Source organism: Mesoplodon densirostris, chromosome 1 (genome assembly GCF_025265405.1).
Source record: "Mesoplodon densirostris isolate mMesDen1 chromosome 1, mMesDen1 primary haplotype, whole genome shotgun sequence".
Taxonomy (NCBI): Eukaryota; Metazoa; Chordata; class Mammalia; order Artiodactyla; family Ziphiidae; genus Mesoplodon; species Mesoplodon densirostris.
In genome coordinates this window covers 155,726,545-155,750,843 of record NC_082661.1, presented here as the reverse complement: position 1 = coordinate 155,750,843, position 24,299 = coordinate 155,726,545, and the positions used below count along the sequence as shown (strand labels likewise).

Genomic DNA, 24,299 nt, shown 5'->3' with positions numbered 1-24,299 from the left:
CTGAGCACAGAGCCTGGCATGTCTCAGTAAATACTAACAAGCACAGTCACCTACATGATCACAAAAAGAATGAACTGAATGAAGATGCTGTATCTGCAACTATCCTGCCTAGCTCAATTCCTCCCCTTATCACGTGGGGACCTGGCACATAATGGGTTCTCAATTCATATACAAGGACTGAGAGAGAGATGGTTAAACCTACTTCAGACATGGGAAAACAGACATGAAGCCTTAAAAAGTCTTCTCTAGGTACACAAAGCACTTATACCACCTTTTATTTGGTTTTGGAAAGAGAATAGGGGTCAGCTTAAGTTTAACCCTGTATTATTACAATTATATTATCTAACTGTTATAAATAAAATAAACTGGCATTGTTGGCCAATGTCTAGTGACCACCTAGACATTAATAACCCACTCATTGCTTTGGGAATTCACTATGATGCTCACTAAATTTTTCCTCTTATTTCTCACACAGTATCACCCAGGGCTGTGGCTGGAGCTCAAGACAACACTACTAACATTTGTGATTGGAAACTTCAGTTCCAATAATAAACACTTTGGACATTAAATATATATTGCGACTGTTCATTTTCCATGCCTACCAAAAGCAAACATGCTACTGGGATTTTCAGGCTGCCTACTCCATAAGCATGCCTCAGCTTTTTATTTGCACCTTTCCTCCCAAGTCTCTCTGGCCCTCTCAGGAGTCTTGGTCTCACATGTCTCGGACCTTGGTACATGTATGCTCTCCCACCTGACACTCCCCTCCCTTCACTTAGCTAACTCCTTCTTAGTTTCCAAGTCTTAGCTTAGATATCTCTTCCTCTAGGGATGGGAATCCCTGACCATGCACTTCCACCCCCTGAGGACCCTATACTTAACCCTGTAACAGTACTTAGCACAATACATTTTGATTACTGGTTTATCTACGTCTCCCTCACTGACCGGGAGTGCCTTAAAGGGGACAGTGTTTTGTTCACAATAGCACTCCTGGGGTCTAGTACAGCACCTAGGCTCAGAGCAGGCTCTCAATAAATGCTTGCTGAGAGATCAATGAACCAACTACTACACTTCCTAACACGTGTCACTGAGCAATGACATGGTGACAGACACACAGAAAAATGAATGAAGCTGTAAAATCACCGTGTTTCTTATCTTCGGATGGACGCTTGCGCCAGTTTTGGAGCCAGCGTAGAAGTTTGTTGGCACAGCTCTGGTCACCTTGCTGTCCAATTATGGTCTTGAGCGAGGTTGGCTTATATTTATCCACCCAGAGCAAATTTTCCACTTTGTTTTCACTGCTGTCATCAGCCAAATTCCTAGCCCAGCTGTCACCATTTGTTTCCTCAGCCACCTGCTCCTTGAAGTCCAGGCCTCTCTGAAACATACTTGTTTCCTTTTTTATTGACTTTATACAGCTTGCCTTTTTGGGGGTCAGTTTGCACTTTTTAGATTCTGATTCCTTCTTAGTTGGACTAATTTTTCTTTTTCCTTGGTCATTTTTTTGGGGTGTTCTTTCCAATTTGGATTTTTCTTTCTTCATCTTAAAAATTGGAGGAAAAAAGAAACCTGATGAGATACAGAGAATTTCTATCCTTCTAAATGTACTCTAGAGGGCAATCTGAGATATCCAAATGAGCTACCCAACCTGGGTCTGTCTTTTCACGATGGACTCTGCTATTTGTGGAAATCCCCACCTTCCAAACTTTAAAAAAATTAACAGCACACCAAAAAGCACCCAAATACAATTTTTAAAATGAGAATATATTAGTTTTTTGAAAGTAATGAGTACTATAAAATCAGTTTAAAAAAAGGTAAAGGATTAAGAATTTGTTTTCTGACTAGTTAATATTTAATTCCTCCACAAAAACTTGTACACAAATATTCATAGCAGCATTATTATATTTTATATATACAAATAATTATATTATTATAGCCAAAAAAATGGAAACGACCCAAAATGGCCATCAACAGATGAACAAACAAACAAAATGTGGTATATCCACACAATGGAATACTAATCACCAATAAAAAGGAGTGAAGCACTGATTTATACTTCAACATAGTTGAACCTTGAAAACACAATGCTAAGTGAAAAAAGCCAGAAAAAAAGACCACATATTACATGTTTCCCTTTATAGAAAATTTCCAGAACAGGCAAATCCATAGACAGAAAGTAGAGTAGTGGTTGCCAGGGGTGGGTATGAAGAGTGACTGCTAATGGGTGTAGCGTTTCCGTGGGAAGTGATGAAAATGTTCTGGAATAGACAGTGGTGACAGCTGCACAGTCTTGTGAATATACTAAAAACCACTAACATACATTTTTAAAGGGTGAATTTTATGATGTGTGAATAATGTCTCAATAAAAAAAAAGTGCCTCTGCATTGTTGGTGGGAATGTAAATTGGTACAGCCACTACGGAGAACAGTATGGAGGTTCCTTAAAAAACTACAAATAGGGGCTTCCCTGGTGGCGCAGTGGTTGAGAGTCCGCCTGCCGATGCAGGGGACACGGGTTCGTGCCCCAGTCCGGGAAGATCCCACATGCCGCAGAGCGGCTAGGAGGCCCGTGAGCCATGGCCGCTGAGCCTGTGCGTCCGGAGCCTGTGCGTCCGGAGCCTGTGCTCCGCAACGGGAGAGGCCACAACAGTGAGAGGCCCGCGTACCACACACACACAAAAAAAACTACAAATAGAACTACCATACGACCCAGCAATCCCACTACTGGGCATATACCCTGAGAAAACCATAATTCAAAAAGAGTCATGTACCAAAATGTTCATTGCAGCTCTATTTACAATAGCCAGGACATGGAAGCAACCTAAGTGTCCATCAACAGATGAATGGATAAAGAAGATGTGGCACATATATACAATGGAATATTACTCAGCCATAAAAAGAAACGAAATTGAGTTATTTGTAGTGAGGTGGATGGACCTGGAGTCTGTCATACAGAGTGAAGTAAGTCAGAAAGAGAAAAACAAATACCGTATGCCAACACATATATACGGAATTTAAGAAGAAAAAAAAAGGTCATGAAGAACCTAGGGGTAAGACGGGAATAAAGACACAGAGCTACTAGAGAATGGACTTGAGGATATGGGAAGGGGGAAGGGTAAGCTGTGACAAAGTGAGAGAGTGGCATGGACATATATACACTACCAAACGTAAAATAGCTAGCTAGTGGGAAGCAGCCGCATAGCACAGGGAGATCAGCTCGGTGCTTTGTGACCACCTAGAGGGGTGGGATAGGAAGGGTGGGAGGGAGGGAGACACAAGAGGGAAGAGATATCAGAACATATGTATATGTATAACTGATTCACTTTGTTATAAAGCAGAAACTAACACACCATTGTAAAGCAATTATACTCCAATAAAGATGTTAAAAAAAAAGTGCCTCTTTATCAGTGAGTGGGTGCTAAAATTAGTGGGTGAATGTTTGAGGAACAACAAGGTATTAAAGTATCTCCCCAAGATATTTATCAATTACAAAGGAGAAAAACTGTCACTTCACTGGTGGGAAAACCAGGCAGAAATCATCTTAACCAAGTAATAAAGGTTAACATCACCAGTAATAAGACATATCGGCATCATGCACAGCTGACACAATGCACTGAGGAGGACAGGGTATCACTTATGTGGTCTTCTTTGCCAAAAATGCATAACCTCAATCTAACCATGAGAAAACATCAACAACCCAAACTGAGAGACATTCTACAAAACAACTGACTAGTACTCATCAAATCAAGCTCATAAAAAGACAAGGAAAGACTTGAGGAACTATCATAGATTGGAGGAGACTAAGAAGACAAAACTCAGTGCAGTGTGGGATCCTAAGCATAACGGGGGGGAATTGTGAAGTTAACAGCATGGCATCAATGTTAACCTCCTGGGTTTGATAACTGTATTATGGCTATTTAAGCTGTCAACATTAGGGGACACTGATGACAGGCTCATCCAAATCATTCCCCAAGATTTTTCTAACTGGAATAAATCGGAAGACCACCTCACCACTTGGGTGACAGAGCTGGGGACATTAAACTTGGGCTGCTGGCACCCCTGTGTCCTACACACGGAAAAGACCTGTATATAGTGGAAATGAATAAAGCTAACACTAGGAGAAGTACAGAGACAGAAACTGAAAGGGTCCTAAAGGCACTGCAGTCTGTACATGCAGTAGTCCCTACATCCGACTGCCCAGAGTTTAGTTATGTGAGTCAAAATTTTTCCCTTTTTGCTAAAGCTAATATCGGCTTGGTTTCTGTCACAACTGGAAAAGTCCTAATATAGTTCTAAATGAAAATATTATCATGCTGATACCTACAGTATATCCTTCAAAGAACTCTTAAGCAAGAACCTTTGCACAATGTTATTGCAAGAATATGGAAAATATGGACGGTTTAAGTAGATATGGTAAGTGCAATACAAGGTCCCCTCTCCCTCCTCATACTCCTTTGAGAAAGGTAAGGAAACACATCAAAGACAACAGCCTACAGCACAGTTCACCACTCAAAAGGAAATAAGGTAAGTTCATTTGTGGTAGAAGGAAAAGTTAATTTTTTAGCCCACAGACCTGCATCCACCCAAGAAATGTCTCTATGAAACAGGGAAGTTGCTATACACCAACTTAAATTAAGTCAAGTTCATTGTATACAAACCTCAGCTTCAGCTGCTATTTCATACTTGGACTTCTTGCCTGGCATAGTTCGAATCAGATTCAAGAGGCCATCTTCATCAATAATTTTTGTTCCCAAGGCTGCTGCCTATTAATTAAAAATGCAAATCATTGAAACCATTACTTTCTGTAAAAAAAAAAAATATGATTCTCAGGCTTGTGAGAAGGTGAAAAACCACATTTGTGAATTAGATAACGCTGGAATATTTTCTAAAACCATGTTCATGAAAAAGTATCATTAAAAAGAAAGAAAATAACAGATACCTCCTCTAAGAGTGGTGGGTTGGCCACTTCCGTGGATTGCTTTACCTTTCCCTCTGCCCTACAAAGGTCAAAGCCACTAGGGTCAAAGCCATATCGGCTGGCAGACATTCTCCTCCACCTCATCCCTGCTAACAGAACTCCAATGTGTCCATTTCCAAGTGATGACTTATGATTGGTCTGAGAATCAGAAAAGTCCTCACCCTCCCCAACCTCTCGTGTAGCTGTGAATGGCCATGTGACAGCTCCAGCCAATGAGACTTAAGTGGAATTCTGTAAGAGGTGTTTCCAGGAAAACTCTTATCAGGTCAGTCACAGCTACTATAACGTCTTGTCACTGCTCCCCATTTCCTGCCTTATATGTGAACTCGAGAGCGGCAGCTACCTTGCAACACAAGGCAACGTGCATGAAGACAGAAATGGAGGATGGCACTAAGTCTAGCTACATCACTGAGGTGCTGAACCATCCCCCACAACTGCCTGCCTCTGAAATTCTCATAAGGTAAGGAAATAAGCAGCTATTTGTCAAAACCATAGTTAGTCAGGTATTCTATTATACTTGGAACTAAATGCAATACTACCCAACAGACCTTCCAATAAAAAGATCTTCCAGTTAAAAAACTTAAGATGGAGTCCACAGCAGCATATATAGGAATACTTAGGACTAAAAAAAGAGGAAAACTGCATTTGGTTCTATCTTCAAAAAAAGATTTTGACTAGAATACTACACTAAGAAAGCCAAGTAAATAGGAACTGTGCCTTCAACTGGAAAACCAAAATCCCAGGGTCAAAGCCAAACAACATGTCTGTGGAGAAGAAATAATGTAGTGAAGAAACTACTTTTCCATTTTTTTCCTTCATCTCACTCCGTGTAAAGGACATTACTACATATGGTCACATGAAGAGCCTGACAAGGCAAGCAGCCTACTTCACTGTGCTGAGAACACAGCAGTACCCACCTTATCACTCTTGGACTGACCACTATCACGACCCATGACAAGGTAGTTTGTTTTCTTGCTGACATTTCCTGTTACTTTTCCCCCATAACGCTCAATTAGAGACTTGGCCTCATCTCGTTCAATGGACTCCAGCACTCCTGTGATTACAAATGTAAGGCCTTCCAAGCAATTTTCAGCTCCCTAAAAACCAAAGTGTTCAAGCAGAGAGGAAATTACATGGCAGCTTTCCAAAGAAATATTTGGCATCAAAGCTGCAGGAAGTTGATTTTTCTCATTCGACATCATAAATAATCTCAGCATGAAAAAATTTACAGGAAATTCACAGCAAATAAGCGGGAACAAATTAAATCCTGAGAAATTCTTATGTAGGTTAACATTTAATAAACTTCTAAAACCAGCAATAAAAAATATACATCCAACATGGTTAGGAAAGTGTATTAAAATTATCCATTCAGGGCCTCCCTGGTGGCGCAAGTGGTTAAGAGTCCGCCTGCCGATGCAGGGGATACGGGTTCGTGCCCCGGTCTGGGAGGATCCCATATGCCGCGGAGCGGCTGGGCCCGTGAGCCATGGCCGCTGGGCCTGCGCATCCGGAGCCTGTGCTCCGCAACGGGAGAGGCCACAACAGTGAGAGGCCCACATACCGCAAAAAGAAAAAAAAAAAAAAAAAAAAAATTATCCATTCATACTATTCTCATTCTTTTAAATATTTAAACTACTAGTTAACTTGTAACACTTTAACAACCAGATGCAATGTACCTACAGAATATCTTGCTATTGTTAAAAAATGAAAGTTTCAATTCTGAAAAAACTAAACAAGTTTGAGCTCCTGCCCTTCTCTCTGGCTGTTTACCTTATGATAGTAAATCTAACAACCTGCGAGCAACTTAAAGGCAACAGCACATAATCTCTTGATTGGAAAGTTAACTTGATAATACAAAAGACATGTGCCAAAGGGAGCTAAGTCCTATAGATTTTGCCTCTTCCATTGAAGCTACTTCACTTCTCAGCCCTTTCACTACTACTAGCCTAGACAAGTCACTATTATTTCTCACCATCTCCCCGAATTGATCTCCCTATATTTATTCCTCCCCCTCCACTGCACTCTATATTCAGCAGCCAGAGTGCTCTCCTTGAAATGCAAATCTGGTCATACTTTCCCCCCACTTACAACTCCTTAGGGCCAGGTTCCTCTGTTACACCCCCTAAAAGAATCTCGGATTTTTCCCTTATGGCACATATCACAATATAGTAAATAATAATTTACTTAGTGTCTCTTTCCTGAGTTAGACTATAAGCACCATGAAGGCAAAGAGCATTAATCTTGTGACTGCCATAGCCTATCTCCTAATTCGTAAAGATGGTGACTAAGGCTTTTCTGTTCATTTTTAATTATTAATTCTCTGCTACTGTAAACATAGTAAATACATACATGGACCCACAGGCCAGAGGCCATGACATACCCTCTCAGTACTCTTACCTTTGGTATCTCTTTGGAGCCCAGAGCTTTGGGACCTTCTCGATTTAAGTAGCTTCGATAAGCTTGATAATTAGTACGTCTCTTTTCAGAATCTTCAGGACTTATAGACTTTGGGGAGAGGGAGAGGAAATTGAATAAAGTCATGCAAATTTAATGTAAAATTAAAAATACATATCAATAAATAAACATTAAGTCACTTCAGTGTTTGGTCCTGATATTAACAATTTCAGCTACAGAGGTACTCCCCAATTTACACGTGCCTGGCTTATAAACATCCCTGCCATCAGCCCTTCTCAAACCTTTTGACTCTCTCTAAAGGCACGTACCTCAGGGTAGATTGGGTGTATAAGCCAAGTTGCTAGCCCCAAGCAAAAAAAACGAAAAGGGGGACTTCCCGGGTGGCACAGTGGTTAAGAATCCACCTGCTAATGTAGGGGAAACGGGTTCAAGCCCTGGTCCGGGAAGATCCCACATGCCGCGGAGCAACTAAGCCCGTGCGCCACAGCTACTGAGCCTGCGCTCTAGAGACCGCGAGCCACAACTACTGAACCCACGTGCCACAACTACTGAAGCCTGTGCACCTAGAGCCCGTGCTCCGCAGCAAGAGAAGCCACTGCAATGAGAAGCCTGCGCACCGCAACGAAGAGTAGCCCCTGCTCGCCACAACTAGAGAAAGCCTGCACACAGCAACGAAGACCCAACGCAGCCAAAAATAAATAAATAAATATATTTTTAAAGTACTATAACGACTTATAAAGTTAGAAATAAAACTTGAAAACAATCAAACCAAGATCAACACACAGCCCCAAATGATATGCTTTTAGAAAATTTATACCTCTTTTTTAGCTGGAGAACTTTTGATTTTCTTAGGAGTTCTTGTCTCTTTTAACTCAACGGCATTTTCTTTTCTTCTCGAGGCCATAGGCTCTGTTTCTTTATTAGAACTTTCTTCTTTTTTTTTCAATGGTGCCAGCTTGGAACTGGTTTTTGGAGAAGAAGTTTCTCCTATTTTATGAGTGGATGACCTGGAATGTTGCTGAGATTCTTTTGAACTTTCACATTTAGTTTGCTTCTTAGGACTGCAGTTCTTTCTGTCATCTGAAAATTGTTCTGTTTTTATTAGGAGAAAGAAAAGATTATGATTGTTGTTTTTGGAAAACGATACCCAGTATCAAGATTATTTTTTCATTTTTCAACTGAATAATCTTAGTAGGACACAACGTCATATGGTGACTTCATAACACACACATTAAGATTTTAGTTCTTCAGTTTATACAGAACATTTATTTTTAAAAATTAAACATCTGTATATTACTTCTTTGTATAACCAATTCAAATTAAGGGATCTGCCTTTTTAAATATAAATTACTCACTAATTGAAATAATACAGTAAACTACATCTGAGAACATGGACTTTATTCCACAGATAAACGTCAATGATCTGAAATTCACACAGAGAAAAGTTGCTAATTAAAATATGTCACATAAAAAATTCTGTTTGTAATAAAGTCTGAAAGAATCTTGGGATTTCAAGACTAAAATTATATGAACAGATATAAGATTAAGCCCATCTATATTAACAGATGGTTAGATATCAGGACCACTAAAAAAAAAAACCTAAAACCTCCAGACAACCAGCAGAAGAGCTTCAGATGACCTGGACAACTATGAGCCAACTCTATGAGCTTGAAACATCTAGTCCTTTGTCTTCATGTATTGAAGTCCACACAGTTGCACTACACTTGGAAATAAACATGAAGCCAAGAGCTATGATACATTTCTCGTAATCAGAGCAGACAGGCATTCTACACCAACTAATATCCAAACAGCTTTCCAGGTATCTAAGTAGAACATGCTCCAGTACTCCTATGAAATATCTATCTAAGAATACCAGGCAATTACTGAACAGAACGTTTAAAAATGGTTACATGAATTTTCTTCAATAAAGATAAGTGTTCCAGCTTACTTTTTGCTGCTAGTTTTACCTTTATGAGGATATTTAGGTTTTTCTGCTTTACATAAACTGGCTTGTATAGATGAAAACGTCTCTCTCTCTCCTGGGTCCTTCTGAGCCTAAGAAAACGTAAAAGATGTCAAATGTGACAAATAACAGGAAAACTATTACCACAAAATATGTTGTTAAAATCAACCAAAGATTAAGGGTCATCTTCCAAAGTAGAGGAACAATACAATAAATTTTCATTCATTTATACACAAAATTTCTGGGGCAAATGAAACATGTTTTATTACTTTTAATTTTACAGATGAGGAAACAGATGATAGGGTATAAAAAATACATCTATAAAAAATTATGCCAGTTGTTCCCCACTTGCGAGTCTGACAATGAAAGACTTGTTTCTGCTCGTTTCATCTCCATTCTCAAATTGTTAGCATTATGCAGTTAAAAACTAAAATCTAAACCCAAAAGACTAAATTAAAAACAATCTAAAGATCAAAAGAAAAATAAAGAGTATTTTCTCAAGAGAAAAAAATGCTCCTTCACTGCTCCTTCAAAACTCTCCATTTTACAAAGAGGTCACAAATTGGGGTGCATGACACAGCATATTTTTTAAGTAATTCTAATTTAAATGCCTTTAGATGAAGTAAGGCTTTTCAAATGACAAAGTCCCCACCATACCCTACTTACACCAGCCTGATGTAAAATCTTTTAGTCAAGATATTGATAATGATATTAACAGAATGTGATTCAACAGAAATAAGGCTAATTTTTTGGAGATCAAGCGCTTAATGAAAAAAATCTTGATGCTTTTAGAGATTCCCCAAAATACACTCATTATTATTTGAGACTGTCCTAATACAGATCTTAAAGATAGCTAACTAGAAACAGCAAAATTATGTTTTTAAAAAGGTGGCGCAGTGGTTGAGAGTCCGCCTGCCGATGCAGGGCACACGGGTTCGTGCCCCGGTCCGGGAAGATCCCACATGCCGCGGAGCGGCTGGGCCCGTGAGCCATGGCCGCTGAGCCTGCGCGTCTGGAGCCTGTGCTCCGCAACGGGAGAGGCCACAACAGTGAGAGGCCCGCGTACCGCAAAAAAAAAAAAAAAGACAGTAATTAATATTAAAGTTATTAAACTTTAGATTCCATCGGAATCTTTATAAGTGTTATTCTCTGAACAAGTATATGAGAACCCCTTTGTGACAGAGAGTAAGTAAAAGTTACAACTTGTTGTTTTGTGAAGAAGGGTTTTGGTTGGCTTTGGCTCTATCAACCTTCCTTTAGGAAGAAGAAGTTTCTCAATGAGCTTCTCCAAAAACATTTTTATAAATAAAAATAATTTAGCTTCTCTCTAGAAGAGTTATTCATGGTTATATCTCCAGAGCCTAGACTACACAGGTCTAAAAGGGAACACTGATCTGTACTGTATATTCAGAGTGCAAACAGCCTGGCACCACCTTTCTGGTCTTGGGTTCTTCATCCAACATGGCTAATGTTCTGGCAAACTCTTCATCTTCATGCAGTTGTCTCTCTAGCTGTAAAAAGTGTCAACACAGTGAGCTGCTTTTTTTCTTTTTGTAAATGAAAAGTTTTAAAATGTGTGGTTCATGATACTTAAAAGAAGCTGGAAAAACATTTTCCAGAAAGTAACTAGGACATTTTTTCACTTAATAACTGAGAATCACAAGTTTGTTTCGTGAAGCCAAATTAGACTGCAGAACATATATTTCTAGTTTTGCAGGCATGATAGATAAATTGAGCATAAAGTTCCAAGTCTTTAGCTTTTTCTTAATGGTCCCAATGCAACACTTACAGATCTCTCATCTCTATTTATTTTAAACTCTAAAAAGAGGTCAGGAGAGAATCATTATCCTAACAGAAAAACAACAGCCTTGTGGGGGATGGAGGGGGCACACATAGAATTGAATCTATAAACCAAGAAAATTATATACCTTCTTTGCACACACAGTAAGATACATACTAATGCAACTATCACTAATATCATCAAACTTCTATTTTCAATTACTAATTCAAATGTAGCTGTTCTGATATTTTTTTAAATTGAAGTACAGTAGACTTAACAATAGTATATTAGTTTCAGGGGTACAACACAGTAGTAATTTATCTGTCCTGACTTTTGAAAATTTAAGTCATTATATCAGAAGTTTTCCTAAAATGCTAATGTAACACGCAGACATTCACCTCACTGTTATTTCCAAATATTTTTACTTTCAGTAAAATGGAGCTCTTCCAGAAGAGAACGTGTGGAAGTAGAATATATTTCTCATTATATATGATAAACAGGACCCAAACAGGATTCTGAAAGAATGTGATAGAAATGGGAAAACAGAGGATTGTGATACAAAGTGCCACACCTGGTTTGGAAAGGACAGGGTAAGCCTCCAGTATTTCAGACAGATAAGAAGTCAGGTCCCTAAAAAAATCACTTCATGATTTTACCTAGGCCATCTGTCCTACCCTGAGTCATGTGGATATCTGTATGTAGTTTATAAAATTGTGTCGTCAATAAGATGGAAAAAGATTTTGAAAACACAAACTGTAAACTGCCAAATTAATAAAACGTGAAGTCAGTATATTTCAGAAGACTAGAATACTGTTCTCTCAAAACAATTGTTATCAAGAGCCTCTTCTCTGTATATGTATAGCTGATTCACTTTGTTATAAAGCAGAAACGAACACACCATTGTAAAGCAATTATACTCCAATAAAGATGTTTAAAAAAAAAAAAAAGAGCCTCTTCTTTGCCAAGCACTGAGATGAACACTGAGGTCACAATAGTTGAGACATAAACAGCCCTGGTAGGTAGAGTTTAAAGTCTACAAACAGGAAGACACGGAAATAGCAATTTAAGAAGACACAAATAAATGTTAATAGTAGCTACAGGGCATACAGAAGGGATTTCTAACATAGTTGAGGGAATATGAGAAAGTGACACTTAAGCTAATAAACAGGAAGGAGGTTCAAACAGCAGGTACCAAGGCCTAGAGCCTCTGACAGAGAGGAACACTCCCCCTTGAAATACCTTCTTCACTTGGCTTACATAAAATACCAAGCTTTCCTGATTGTCCTACTTCACTAGCCACTTTCTTTAAATCTCCTCTGCTGGATCATCCTTCTCTTCCTGACCTCTCATTGTTAACAGTGCCCCAGAGCTCAATCCTGAGACTTCTTTTCTGTTTACATTCTCTCCCCGTGATCTCATCTAGTTACACTGGTTTTAATACCATTCAAATGTTAATGATCCCAAATAAACATCTTCAGCTTAGACCTCTCCCCTAAACTCCAGATTCCTCTACCCAACTACCCACTCTGCATATCCATTTGAAAGCCTATTAGGCATCTCAAACTTATGTGCAAAACAGAATTCTTGATTTTCCTGTACCAGTGTTCCAGTCTTAATAAATATCACCATTCACCCAGCTGCTCAAGCGGAAAAACATGGAGTCACCTTTGAATCTTCTCTTTCCCTCATACCTTACGTCCAATCTATCTGCAACAACCTGAAGGTTGCACCTTCAAAGCATATACAGATGATGACCACTTCTCACTACCTCTTCCATTACCCCCATCCTGGTACAAGCCAACATCTTCTCTCACCTCCCCTACCCTAACAGTCTCCAAAATGATCTGCTTTTGTTCTTGCCCACCGTGGTTTCTTTAGTTCACAGCAGCCAGAATAATCTTCTTTTAAGAGCCGTCAAAAGTCATGTCATTTCTCTATTCAATACTCCAATGGCTTCTCATCTCACAGAGACTAAAATCCAAACTCCTTACCATCCCAAGTCCTTCTGGTAGGTACCAAAGACCAGTCATGACATAACAGGATTTGCTGCTGGCCATTTCTTCCAAACTCATCAAACTCAAACATTTCTACCTCAGGATGCTTACAACTGCTATTCTCTATGTTTAGAGGAAATCTTCCTCCAGGTAGAAGGAAGCCCCATGGCTCACCATTATCATGAATTATATGCCCCAATGTCACTTCCTCAGAGGGGTTTTCCTAACCCCTGTATTTCAAATAGAACACTCATAACCCCACTGATCACACCAAACATCTATTCCTTTACTTTTCCTCGTAGCATTTATAATGATCTGACTTTTTTTTTTTTTTAGTTTCAGTATACTTAACACCTAGAAGTGTGCCACGCACTCAGTAAGTGCTCGATAAATACTTACTGAATGAATATAACAGGTTCACTACAAAGGGCACTCTGAACTGAAGATAGACTTAGAGATCACCAGCATATGCATAGTACTTAAAGCCACAGGAGTAGAGATTGCCCAAAGGGGAAAGAGAAGAGATATGACCAAGTTAAATTATTTTAACTATTCTAAAGGAGGCTTCCATTCAAAGAAATCTAATAATAAATCTTCAGTTATCCTCTGCTCTCTTCATTTATCTTTTATATAAACTTAGATTCTCACATAGTATTAGATTTTAACTTATTTTACACATAACTCTTACAATGAGGCTCAATCCAAAATGAAACTAGAACTATCTTAATTGTCTGCCTGGGTAGACTAAATAGCAAGTGACAACATCAAGGTGCTAATGATATCTAAAGAAAACGCTAATACCTCTGCATCTTCATCAAGTTGCAATTGCTTGGCGATGGCTTCATCATTTAATCTGGAATCATCTGCATTTTGTGAAGGCTATATTTCAAGGAAAATCAAGCAAGATCAGCATAAACCTTAAGTTCAAAGTAAGGTACTTTTGCTTAACTGTAGCTGAATAAATACACCAATGAGAGATAAATGTATCAGTTATGAAACAGACTCAATGCACACCAGCCAAAAAATTATATTCATGGCTACTCCGTGACCACATCCAATTTCTTAACAAGCAAATATGCTACAGATGATTCTCACTTAATTCTACTGAAATGTTCAAAAGAAGTACCCCAGAAAACCCTAGAGACTAACGTCTTCCTCAGAAGTAGTCCAGAACATTGGCACACCAACACATGAGAAAGATTACATTGTCTAATGGAGGTACTAAAGAAATCAACACACACATTGCTTGGCAGGCTTCCACGCAGGGAACTACTTTCACTAACTTATCTGTATTTGTTTCCTAAACGTCCAGGAAAAGATGAACCCAACATCAGCCAAAATAGAGAAGGTCACAAGTATAGCACAGGGAAGCTCTATTCTAAGTTATGTGTTCATGACCTCATTTGGGAACAATTATATTTTCTGAGGTCAAGAGTAAAATGAGTTTGCATTCTGAGTATTTAAATTCTAAGAATCACAATTTATTCTTATGATTTAAATGATCTTTTCTCACTTTCAAATATTAAAAACTTAAATGTGTGATATTCTAACTTGGTCGTCCTCCAACATAATAGCAATACATTTTACCCATAATCATAGGAAAATTATTTTCATCAATAAAATGTTGGTCTATTCATAAAATCCAATTTCACCTCTTATTAATAACTGAACGGGTACAAATCCTGAACATTCTTGCTTACCTGTAGAACACTCACCTCTTTTCTTTTGCTTGCCACCATCTTCTTAGCCGATCTTTGGACACTTGCAGTTCCAAAATAATCAAGCACTGATGTGGGGGTAAGTTTCATTGGTGACAAAGGCTTATTCTTAGTGTTTAGTGTCTTAGTGTTTTCTTCATTCTTTTTCATGTTTGATGCTCCAAGATAACTATTTGGAGATCCTCCATTCTCTTTTGATTTAGAGGCTGCCTTCTTACACACAAAGTCATCTTCTTCATCTTAAATGAAATATGACCAAATATGGCTTGATAAAATATCAATTCTAATTACAAAAGCAACCCACTTCCACCAACTTTATAAAAAATATACAAGTGCTATGGGATGTTAATGATTTTCTTTTCTTCCTATCTCCTAAATTCAACAGTTATCCTCACACTTACCAGTGCCAATACACCATCTCCCCCAATTACTACCCAGAGTACACAAACGTGTATATTTACTCATGTATTCAACAAATAATTACTGAGCATCCATTATGTGCTAGGCACTGAGGATACAGCAGCTAATAAAAAAGACAAAATCCCTGCCCTCATGGAGCTTGGAACCTAGAAGAGGAAACAGATACAGAAATAAACAAACATATACTGTCAAGTTATAAGTGCTATGAAGAAAAGTAAGACAGAATGAAAGAATTAGAGAGTGATGAAGGGTGCTCTTTTAGATAGAGTAGTCAGGGAAAGCTTCTTTGATAAGCCACATCTGAACAGAGCCCTGAAATGAAGTTACCTCAGGCAAGAATGTTCAGGCAATGAAAACTACAAGTGCAAAAGCCTTAAACTGAGTGTGCTTGGAGGTCCCTGTGACTGCAGCAGAATGAAGGGGGTACACCACAAGGGTTAAGATGAGAGAGGTAGAGCCAAATCCCATAGAACTTTGTAGATCACAGAAGGAATTTTAGGTTTTATTTTAGAAAGGGAATCCACCAGAGAATTTTCAGCAGAGTTGTGTGTAATCCAACTTAAGTCACATCCTTTGGAGAACACACTGTCAAGGGATATAAGCGAAGGCAGGGAGACCATTTAGGAAGCTATTCTACACAGTTCCAGAAGAAATGCTGAAGCCTTGGACTAGGGTGGTATTTGCAGAGGTGTTAAGAAGTTGTCAGAGTCTAGCTATACATTGAAGGAGGACTATCTAGCAATATCTAACCATTCATTGAAGACTTTATAAACACTTTGTCTGGTAACATTTTCTTTCCAAATAGTTTCCATTGAACATCTGGTTTTAAAAGCCTTTCTAAGCATTCATGATAATGCATAGATAATTAAAGACCCCAAAAATGCACCTCAAAAGGGCCTCAGTAAACTTTTTTGTTTGATTCAGTGATTCACAAGATAAAAAGCTTTTTACTTTGGCCTAATAACAAAAGAAATCCAATAAAAAGAAAAATCTAAAAGGTAGCCGTGAAGACTAGGTCAGGTCACTGTGGGGGAGGGAGGGTTCACTTTATAAGTTTGGTGTTCAAGGCCACATATGAATGGGTCTTACCTCCTCTCAAGTACTCATTCAACTACTAGTATTTGCTAAGGGTCATAAGTGCCAAGCACTGTGCTCTTCCCAGGTGCTGCCATCTCAAACAAAAAAGTATCCAAGATATGTAAAAATCAAAAAGGATTTAGCCTTACTCTCTAATTATTATATTTATATTAAAATTAAACTATAAACTTTACAAAGCATAAATAACTCTTACAGGTTTCTGAGTACTAAATGTAAAAAGTAATCCATTATTTAAAGCAAGAGCAGAGTAGACACCTCTGAGGATGTCCATACAGTTCACTATAAGCCTACTTTCCCTAAGGACTTACACCCCACTCCACCTTCCAAGGGCCTCCAATAACCACAGATATATTTATTAGATGGTTCCATATTCCCTGCCATCACAAACTGGACCAGGAGTGGGCACCTGAACAAGGTGGGGTGAATCTTACCCTTGATCAGTTCGCTGAACTAATGTGTTTAAACTAAGGTGCTAAAGGTTTATTTTTGCATTCAATGACATTCAGCAATGGCCTTCTAATAAATTCCATTTTGCTTACAACAAGCTAGGTTTTCTTCTTAACCTGTAACCAAAGATTTTAGTTAAAGCATACTTGTTTTCTTATCTTCAACTATAGCCAATCTAACTTCAAGATTAAATTAAAAATTCATTCATCAATGCTTCTAAGCACATCCAAGCCTTGATACACTTACCAGATTTCAATCCATGTATTGACAAGAGTCAGCAGACTAAGTTTAGTCACTCATATATCTGTTCTTCCTACACGACAACCAGTCCTTCTCTGCCTCTGCCATCTGCTTCAGATGGTTCTACAAAGGCTAGGTGACATTATCCCCATTCCACTTAGGTACAATAGCCATGCAAATCACTCATAACAGTCCTAGTAACCACTGAGAATACAATATGAAACTCCTTCCCTCTTCTCTAAGATAACAACATAATGAATTGTTATATTATTGAAATCCAATTTTTTATAATTTAAGGTTTGTCTATTTTAAATCCCTAGACACAGTTAAGCTGTAGCATAACCAAACCAGTAGCATTTAACAACAAACTATTCTACCTCAGCAGTCAAAACAAATTATATGAAATGCCCTTAAAAGAAGATTCAAAACAAAATTAACATTACTGGGACTTCCCTGGTGGCGCACTGGTTAAGAATCCTCCTGCCAATGTAGGGGACACAGGTTCAATCCCTGGTCCGGGAAGATCCCACATGCCACGGAGCTACTAAGTCCGTGCGCTACAACTACTAAGCCTGCGCTCTAGAGCCCGCGAGCCACAACTACTGAAGCCCGCGCACCTAGAGCTCGTGCTCCGCAACAAGAGAAGCCACTGCAACGAGAAGCCCGCGCACAGCAATGAAGAGTAGCCCCCGCTCGCCGCAAATAGAGAAAGCCCACATGCAGCAACGAAAACCCAATGGAGGCAAAAATAAATAAATAAATTCATTTATTTTAAAAAAATAATAATAACATTGCTGATATCCTGGCTTTAATAAAAATAAAATAAGAAAGCCACAGGGCCTCCCTGGTGGCGCAGTGGTTGAGAGTCCGCCTGCCGATGCAGGGGATACGGGTTCGTGCCCCGGTCTGGGAGGATCCCATATGCCGCGGAGCGGCTGGGCCCGTGAGCCATGGCCGCTGGGCCTGCGCGTCCGGAGCCTGTGCTCCGCAACGGGGGAGGCCACAGCAGTGAGAGGCCCACATACCGCAAAAAAAAAAAAAAAGAAAAAGAAAAAAAGAAAGCCACAAAACTGGAACCTCCTAAGTATAGATATCCAATATATCTCCTTAGGCAGTAAGTGCAAAGTTAAAAGCATTATCTAGTGTATACAAGACAAGACTTCCAATCTTATCGAGAACTTATTAAATTTTATAATTTTTACTTGGTTTGTTTTGAATTCAACAACTGTACTTCTGGGGAGGAAGGATTTCCTTAATGGAGAAAGAACAAAATTAAATTTTATCTGCAAAATGACAGTCTTCTACTAGTTTTTCCCTCACTTTAAAAATGCCAAAAGCAGTAACATTCCATTTCCACTACCCCTAGCCATGTGTACAAGCAGTATGACAGAAAATCCCAGAACTGAATGGACCAAGTCAACCACTAACATTTTTCTGTTATAGTTCTTCCCCTACACTCAAGAACTTCCTTAGTATATAAAATATTGTAACTGTCCTTAAGCAAGTAACTCAAACAAGATCAGTCACTGATATTTGGTATAGACTCAGGAAGGGAAACAATGGTATTGTAGATATTTGCAATCCCTAGCTTATCGCTTTCTCCAGCAATCTCATAAATATTCACAGGTAACAGATGAGCATGAAATCTAGTGAGATCAAGAGTTTCTAAGACTATCAGATTAAAAAGATTGTTGGCAAGGGTGTAGGGAAATGGGACCTTTACATACGTAATAGGCAATAGTATTTTTAAATAGTAAATTTTAAAAAATCTTTATGGGGGGCAATCTTGCAACATGTATCAAAACCTCACATATGCATACCCATTAGTTGGACCCAGCAATTCCACTTCTTTTTTTAATTTTTTTTTATTTTGGCCGCACTGAGTCTTAGTTGCTGCACGCAGGATCTTCATGGCGGCACACGGGATCTTTAGTTGCAGCATGCATGTGGCATCTAGTTCCTTGACCAGGGATCCAACCCGGGCCCCCTGCATTGGAAGCACAGAGTCTTACCCACTGGACCACCAGGAAAGTACCAGCAATTCCACTTCTAACTAATTAATCTAAAAACAAAACGGGGGGTCTTCCCTGGTGGCGCAGTGGTTAGGAATCCACCTGCCAAAGCAGGGCCACGGGTTCAAGCCCTGGTCCAGGAAGATCCCACATGCCGCGGGGCAAATAAGCCCGTGCACCACAACTAATGAGCCTGCACTCTAGACCCCGCAAGCCACAACTACTGAAGCCCACGGGCTTAGAGCCTGGGCTCTGCAAAAAGAGAAGCCACTGCAATGAGAAGACCGCACACCGCAACGAAGACCCAACGCAGCCAAAAATAAATAAATTAAATAAATAAAAATTTAAAATAAATAAATAAATAAAAACAGGGACTTCCATGGTGGTCCAGTGGGTAAGACCCTGCGCTTCCACCGCAGGGGGCGCAGGTTCGATCCCTGGTCTGGGAACGAAGATCCCACATGCTGCGCACCGAGGCCAAAACAAAACTAAACAAATGAACACGTACACAAAGATATATGTACAAAAATGCTTATCATGGCATTTGTCCATTCAAAAGTATGGAGAACAGACCGCAAGAGGGCAAGAAAAGATGAAGGAAAAATTAAGGGACTAATACAGTTTAGGCAAAAAAGACAGCCTCAACTATGACAGTTGCACCAAAGATAGAGATAAGTGAACATTGTTTATAAAGTGAGAAAACAAATAACCTGAATACCTACTATTATGTTCAACCATGTAATGAATTATGCAGCAACAGAAAATTATAATGCATATCCATATTTACTGACATCAAGATATTCATGTGTATTAAGTGATAAGAGATATTACAAGATGTTTAGTGATATATCTAAATCTACCCATCTATATATTTATAGATATGCTTTTAAATTCACATTCAAAGATCTGAAAAGAATAAAATGTTGTCAACTTTTACCTCTGGATAGGGGACTGTGGGTGATTTTTCATTCTTTCATCGGATCTTTTTTATCTGTATATTACACTTCTCTTTCTTTTTAACCTACATCTAATATTTTACAACAAATTGACTATCTCCTAGAAACTCTCCGTCCCCTTGGCTTTCTGAGACAGAAAAGGTTTGGCTTTAGTTTCTCCCTCCTCTCTATTTTTCTTTGCTTACTTCTTTCATTATTTATTAGCATCTCTGCATATTCTGTCACTAGCTTCAGGGACTTCATGGTATCTTTTTATCTAATTTATGATATAATTAGTTTATAATAGTTATCATTACTGAGCATTAAACTCCATGCCAGGTACTCTACCACATTCTTTATAATGCATTATCTTTAGTCAACTAGTTCTCTTATTCCATACATGGATTCCATTTTCCACATTCCTGGCAAATGCAGACTGGGCTAAATACTTTCACAATGGAGCAGTGTAATTCAATGTGACCTCCTCTTTCTTTGGTGAACAGCACTACTGTACTCTTTAGAAAAGTTCTTCCTTACATTAAGCCAAAACACTTCCCTGTGAATCCCACCTATTTTCCCTAATTAATCTTTTTTCACATTCAGTATTTGAAGACTGCCTTCGTTCTCTTCTTTAGCTCCTCTTCCCTACAAATGGTAAAGTTTCAAACCACTCACCATTTGGGTTATTGGAAAGATTAGATTTTTAAAAATCAAAGTGCCCAGTATAGTACCTCGCCATGTTATAATAAACATTCAATAAACAATAAAGCAGTATTCTCTGGTGAAAACAATACTGAACCAGAAGTCCAGAAAACTAAAATGCTAACCTGACTTCAGCTTTCTATTGTTATTTTAATTAATTATCTGGGATTCATTGTCCTCTGAAAAATGTTGGACCAGACAAACTCTTTTAAGATTTTCCCTTCTATAATTCTGAAAAATCTGTGGATAGTCACATAGATTTTGTAGCTACTATACTCAATACTGGTGAGAATGTGATAAGTCTGTACTAATATAAAAACTAACTATGAAAGTGTAAACTACTGGGTTAGCCAAAACAGTTCGTTTGGGTTTTTCCATAACATCTTACGAAAAACCCGAAAGAACTTTTTGGTCAACCCAATAGTATGACTTTTCTAGACAGCAATTTGGCAAAATATATCTAGAACCTTAAAGAAGTTCATAACCTTTAGCATAGTAATTCTTAGAGATAATGAGAGGTGCTGACAAACATTTATATACAAATATATTCATCACACTACTAAGAACATTAAAAATGTAGGCAACAAAAATAATTAAAACTGGAAGGGCTACATACATTGTGATCTAGTCACACAATGAATTCATGCAGTCATAAAAAATTAAGCCCAAATTTCAAAGCTCAAAAAAAAATTATGAAAACAGTAAAATTAAGCTGGCAAAAAAACAAAACTGCATCACTTTGTTCTTTAGGTTAGCCTTAAACATCACTCCTAAAAGAGAGCTTCTTTCCATAGCCTTCTCTACTAGAGATCTTTTTACAATGGGTTTAAAGTTAACGATGTCTTCAAGCTACAGATCCCAAAAATATACTACATCTAAACACAGACATAATTTTATAAACATTTTCATAAATACTGAGTAAAAATGTAATTTTCAAGAAAAAATATGGAAATACTCTGCATGAAATTTCAAGTATGTTTTCACTGTACTAAGCAAAAATTGTACACAAGGTCCTTTGTTCTCTAACCACAAAATAAATGGTTCTCCAAGTCCCCTTGGAAAGCAGGAGCAATTCTAGTGAAATACAGTTATGCAAAAAGGAAAAAAATATATTGACTTGCTTGATTTAATGCTTATTTCGTGCCCTGTGATTTGTGACCTTCTCCACAGTCCTTATAGTTACATGGACCTGTAACTATAAGGCTGTGACCATCCTTATGTAAAATAAATATTTTACAATTCTACACAGTGTGTAGACATGAAACATCCCAAATAAAGTTATGGTTGTTTTTCTTTTTTAACATTTGTTCTTGTCTTCTAATGAGCCTAAATTTGTTCTGCCTTGTCAGAAGCCAAAGGCAAAACTGTGTTCTCTTCTTTGCATTAACTTAAAATAATGATAAATAGATCTAAGTCAAATTTCTGTGACCTAGTTGAAAATCAGGGGAAACGGAACACTTAGAATCTTCCCCCCAGGATATCTGACTCCTTATAAAAACACCATTTATTTTTATTTATATACAACATAACCTCAAATGTGGTAAGAATCACCACGTAAACTAGCATTATCCAACATACAGCAGAGGAATTGCCTGGAAGAGAAGATTGCTTTGCCACTCTGAGTTAGATACATTCATTTATTTAAAAGGATAACAAACGAAAGAGCAAGAAAATAATGTGCAGGTCTCTAAAAAAATCTAATTCTGAAGTTCCTACTGCTGAGAGTTTGGGATTCTGATTTTTCTCCTTCAGTGTGAAATACACAGAAACCAAATTAATGGAGACCATCCTAGAGAATCTGGTTACAGAGATTAAAAATAATTTATTTTGCAACAAGTCAAAAACTAAAAAGGGAATCTGAGTCTTTAGAGCCTTTTTCTACTAAGTTCCTTTTCAATACTTCCTTGAGTCAAAAATTCAAACTGTCATTTTGGTTGTGGACATAGAGAAAGGTTCATGCATATTCCAAGTCTTCAATAAATATTTGTTAATTAAGTGGTTGGAAAAGAAACTACACATATCATCTTTGCACCGCTTATGGGGTGTGAGAATCGGACATTCTGGGGTGAATCACTGAATGATTTATGTGGTGAATCAGATATATTTCCGTATAATGAAATAAAACTGAGACTGCTCATCCTTAATCAAGAAATTTAGAGATATCATGATTCTTTACTAATAAATCCTCTTAGAATCAAATGGAGTCAGTTATATTTTAAGAATAAAATTATTTAATAATTCGTGAGGTCTAGTGAGGTAGCTAAGTAATGGTATTTATCATTAAGAGAAAAAAGTACTGGCCTGTGCTGTGATGTTATCTACCATATAGAGTCCTCCCCAGAGCAGGAATAACAGTCCATGGAAAGTCACAGCTGGTTTCAATTACTAAGAAAACAATGCAGGAGAAGAAAGTGGAACATTTTACTACTTACTCAGCTCCTTCCTCCATCTCCACTGCATCTCACAGGAAAAGAAAAAGGAGGTTCAGGGTTAGGGGAGGGAGGGCTTAGACAACTAGCCACAGGTACATTATCCAGAGCTTCTTACAACTCTAAAGCATGAAATGGGCAACAGAAGGAAAACTCGACCTACCGGTAGAGTTAAGGGAGTGGTTCAGTAATGCGATTCTCCACTTCCATTCACATTCCACTTCCCGCACATGAGATGACATAACAATGCTGGTTTCTATGCTAAGACCACGTATAAATAACCTGTATATTGTTTTATTAGTGCTTAATGACATTTTCATAACATAATCCTACTTCCTTAGCATTCTGGAATACAATCCTGTATCTCTCATACTTTCACAAGTACCTGACAACAAAATATGTGTCACCAGAAAACAACAGTCTGTTCATTTTCAAAGGTGTTTCAGACACTCAATAATCATTCCAGATACTCTAGTGCTTCATTATTCACTATGTCCTTTTCAGTTCTCCCTCTTCATATGCCACTGAATTTTTTTTCAGGTCTCATAATATGCACTACTAAAAGGGGACTGAAGAGCAAACTAGGGAAAAAAGACTATAAGAATGCACCTAGCTCTTATAATGATGCTTTAGTCAAAATGAATTTGGGAATGAAATTGCTAAAGGATATCAGTGACCTTGAATCATCATATAAAATGGAAGAAGTCTCTAAAGATTAAAGAGGAGAAATGGAGTCCTAATTGTCGAAAAGAGAAAGGCAGATCCCCAACTACAGAAATATAGAAGGAGAAAGGTTTGATTACAATTCTACACAACAATATCAAGAGTAGGGCAAAAAGAGAGTATTTACAGATGGCCAACAGTCACATGAAAAGATGCTCAATATGGCTAATTATTAGACAAATGCAAATCAAAACTACAGTGAGATATCACCCCACACCAGTTAGAATGGCCATCATTAAAACGTCAACAAATAACAAATGCTGAAGAGGGGGTGGAGAAAAGGGAACCCTTCCACACTATTGGTGGGAATGTAAGTTGTTGCAACCACTATGGAAAACAGCATGGAGGTTCCTCAGAAAACTAAAAACAGAACTACCGTATGAACCAGCAATCCCACTGCTGGGCATATATCTGGACAAAACTATAATTCAAAAAGATACATGCAC

The 24,299-nt window shown here is 38.2% G+C and overlaps 1 protein-coding gene across 10 annotated transcripts in view; it reads right to left on the bottom strand.

Annotated features, from left to right (window-relative positions):
- The window catches only part of RFC1 (replication factor C subunit 1), an 80,136-nt gene that overhangs the window by 18,730 nt on the left and 37,107 nt on the right, over nucleotides 1-24,299 (bottom strand). For 7 of the 10 annotated variants that reach the window (XM_060111011.1, XM_060110976.1, XM_060110995.1 and 4 more), the window contains exons 5-13: nucleotides 14,830-15,086; nucleotides 13,931-14,008; nucleotides 10,789-10,866; nucleotides 9,360-9,447; nucleotides 8,210-8,484; nucleotides 7,375-7,482; nucleotides 5,895-6,074; nucleotides 4,658-4,762; nucleotides 1,144-1,543 (exon numbers count right to left, since the gene is read on the bottom strand). In XM_060111011.1, coding sequence (XP_059966994.1) covers nucleotides 1,144-1,543; nucleotides 4,658-4,762; nucleotides 5,895-6,074; nucleotides 7,375-7,482; nucleotides 8,210-8,484; nucleotides 9,360-9,447; nucleotides 10,789-10,866; nucleotides 13,931-14,008; nucleotides 14,830-15,086 — 1,569 coding nt within the window. The remainder of the gene's footprint in view (nucleotides 1-1,143; nucleotides 1,544-4,657; nucleotides 4,763-5,894; nucleotides 6,075-7,374; nucleotides 7,483-8,209; nucleotides 8,485-9,359; nucleotides 9,448-10,788; nucleotides 10,867-13,930; nucleotides 14,009-14,829; nucleotides 15,087-24,299) is intronic. The other 3 variants (XM_060111005.1, XM_060111045.1, XM_060111053.1) reach the window with 1 other exon arrangement.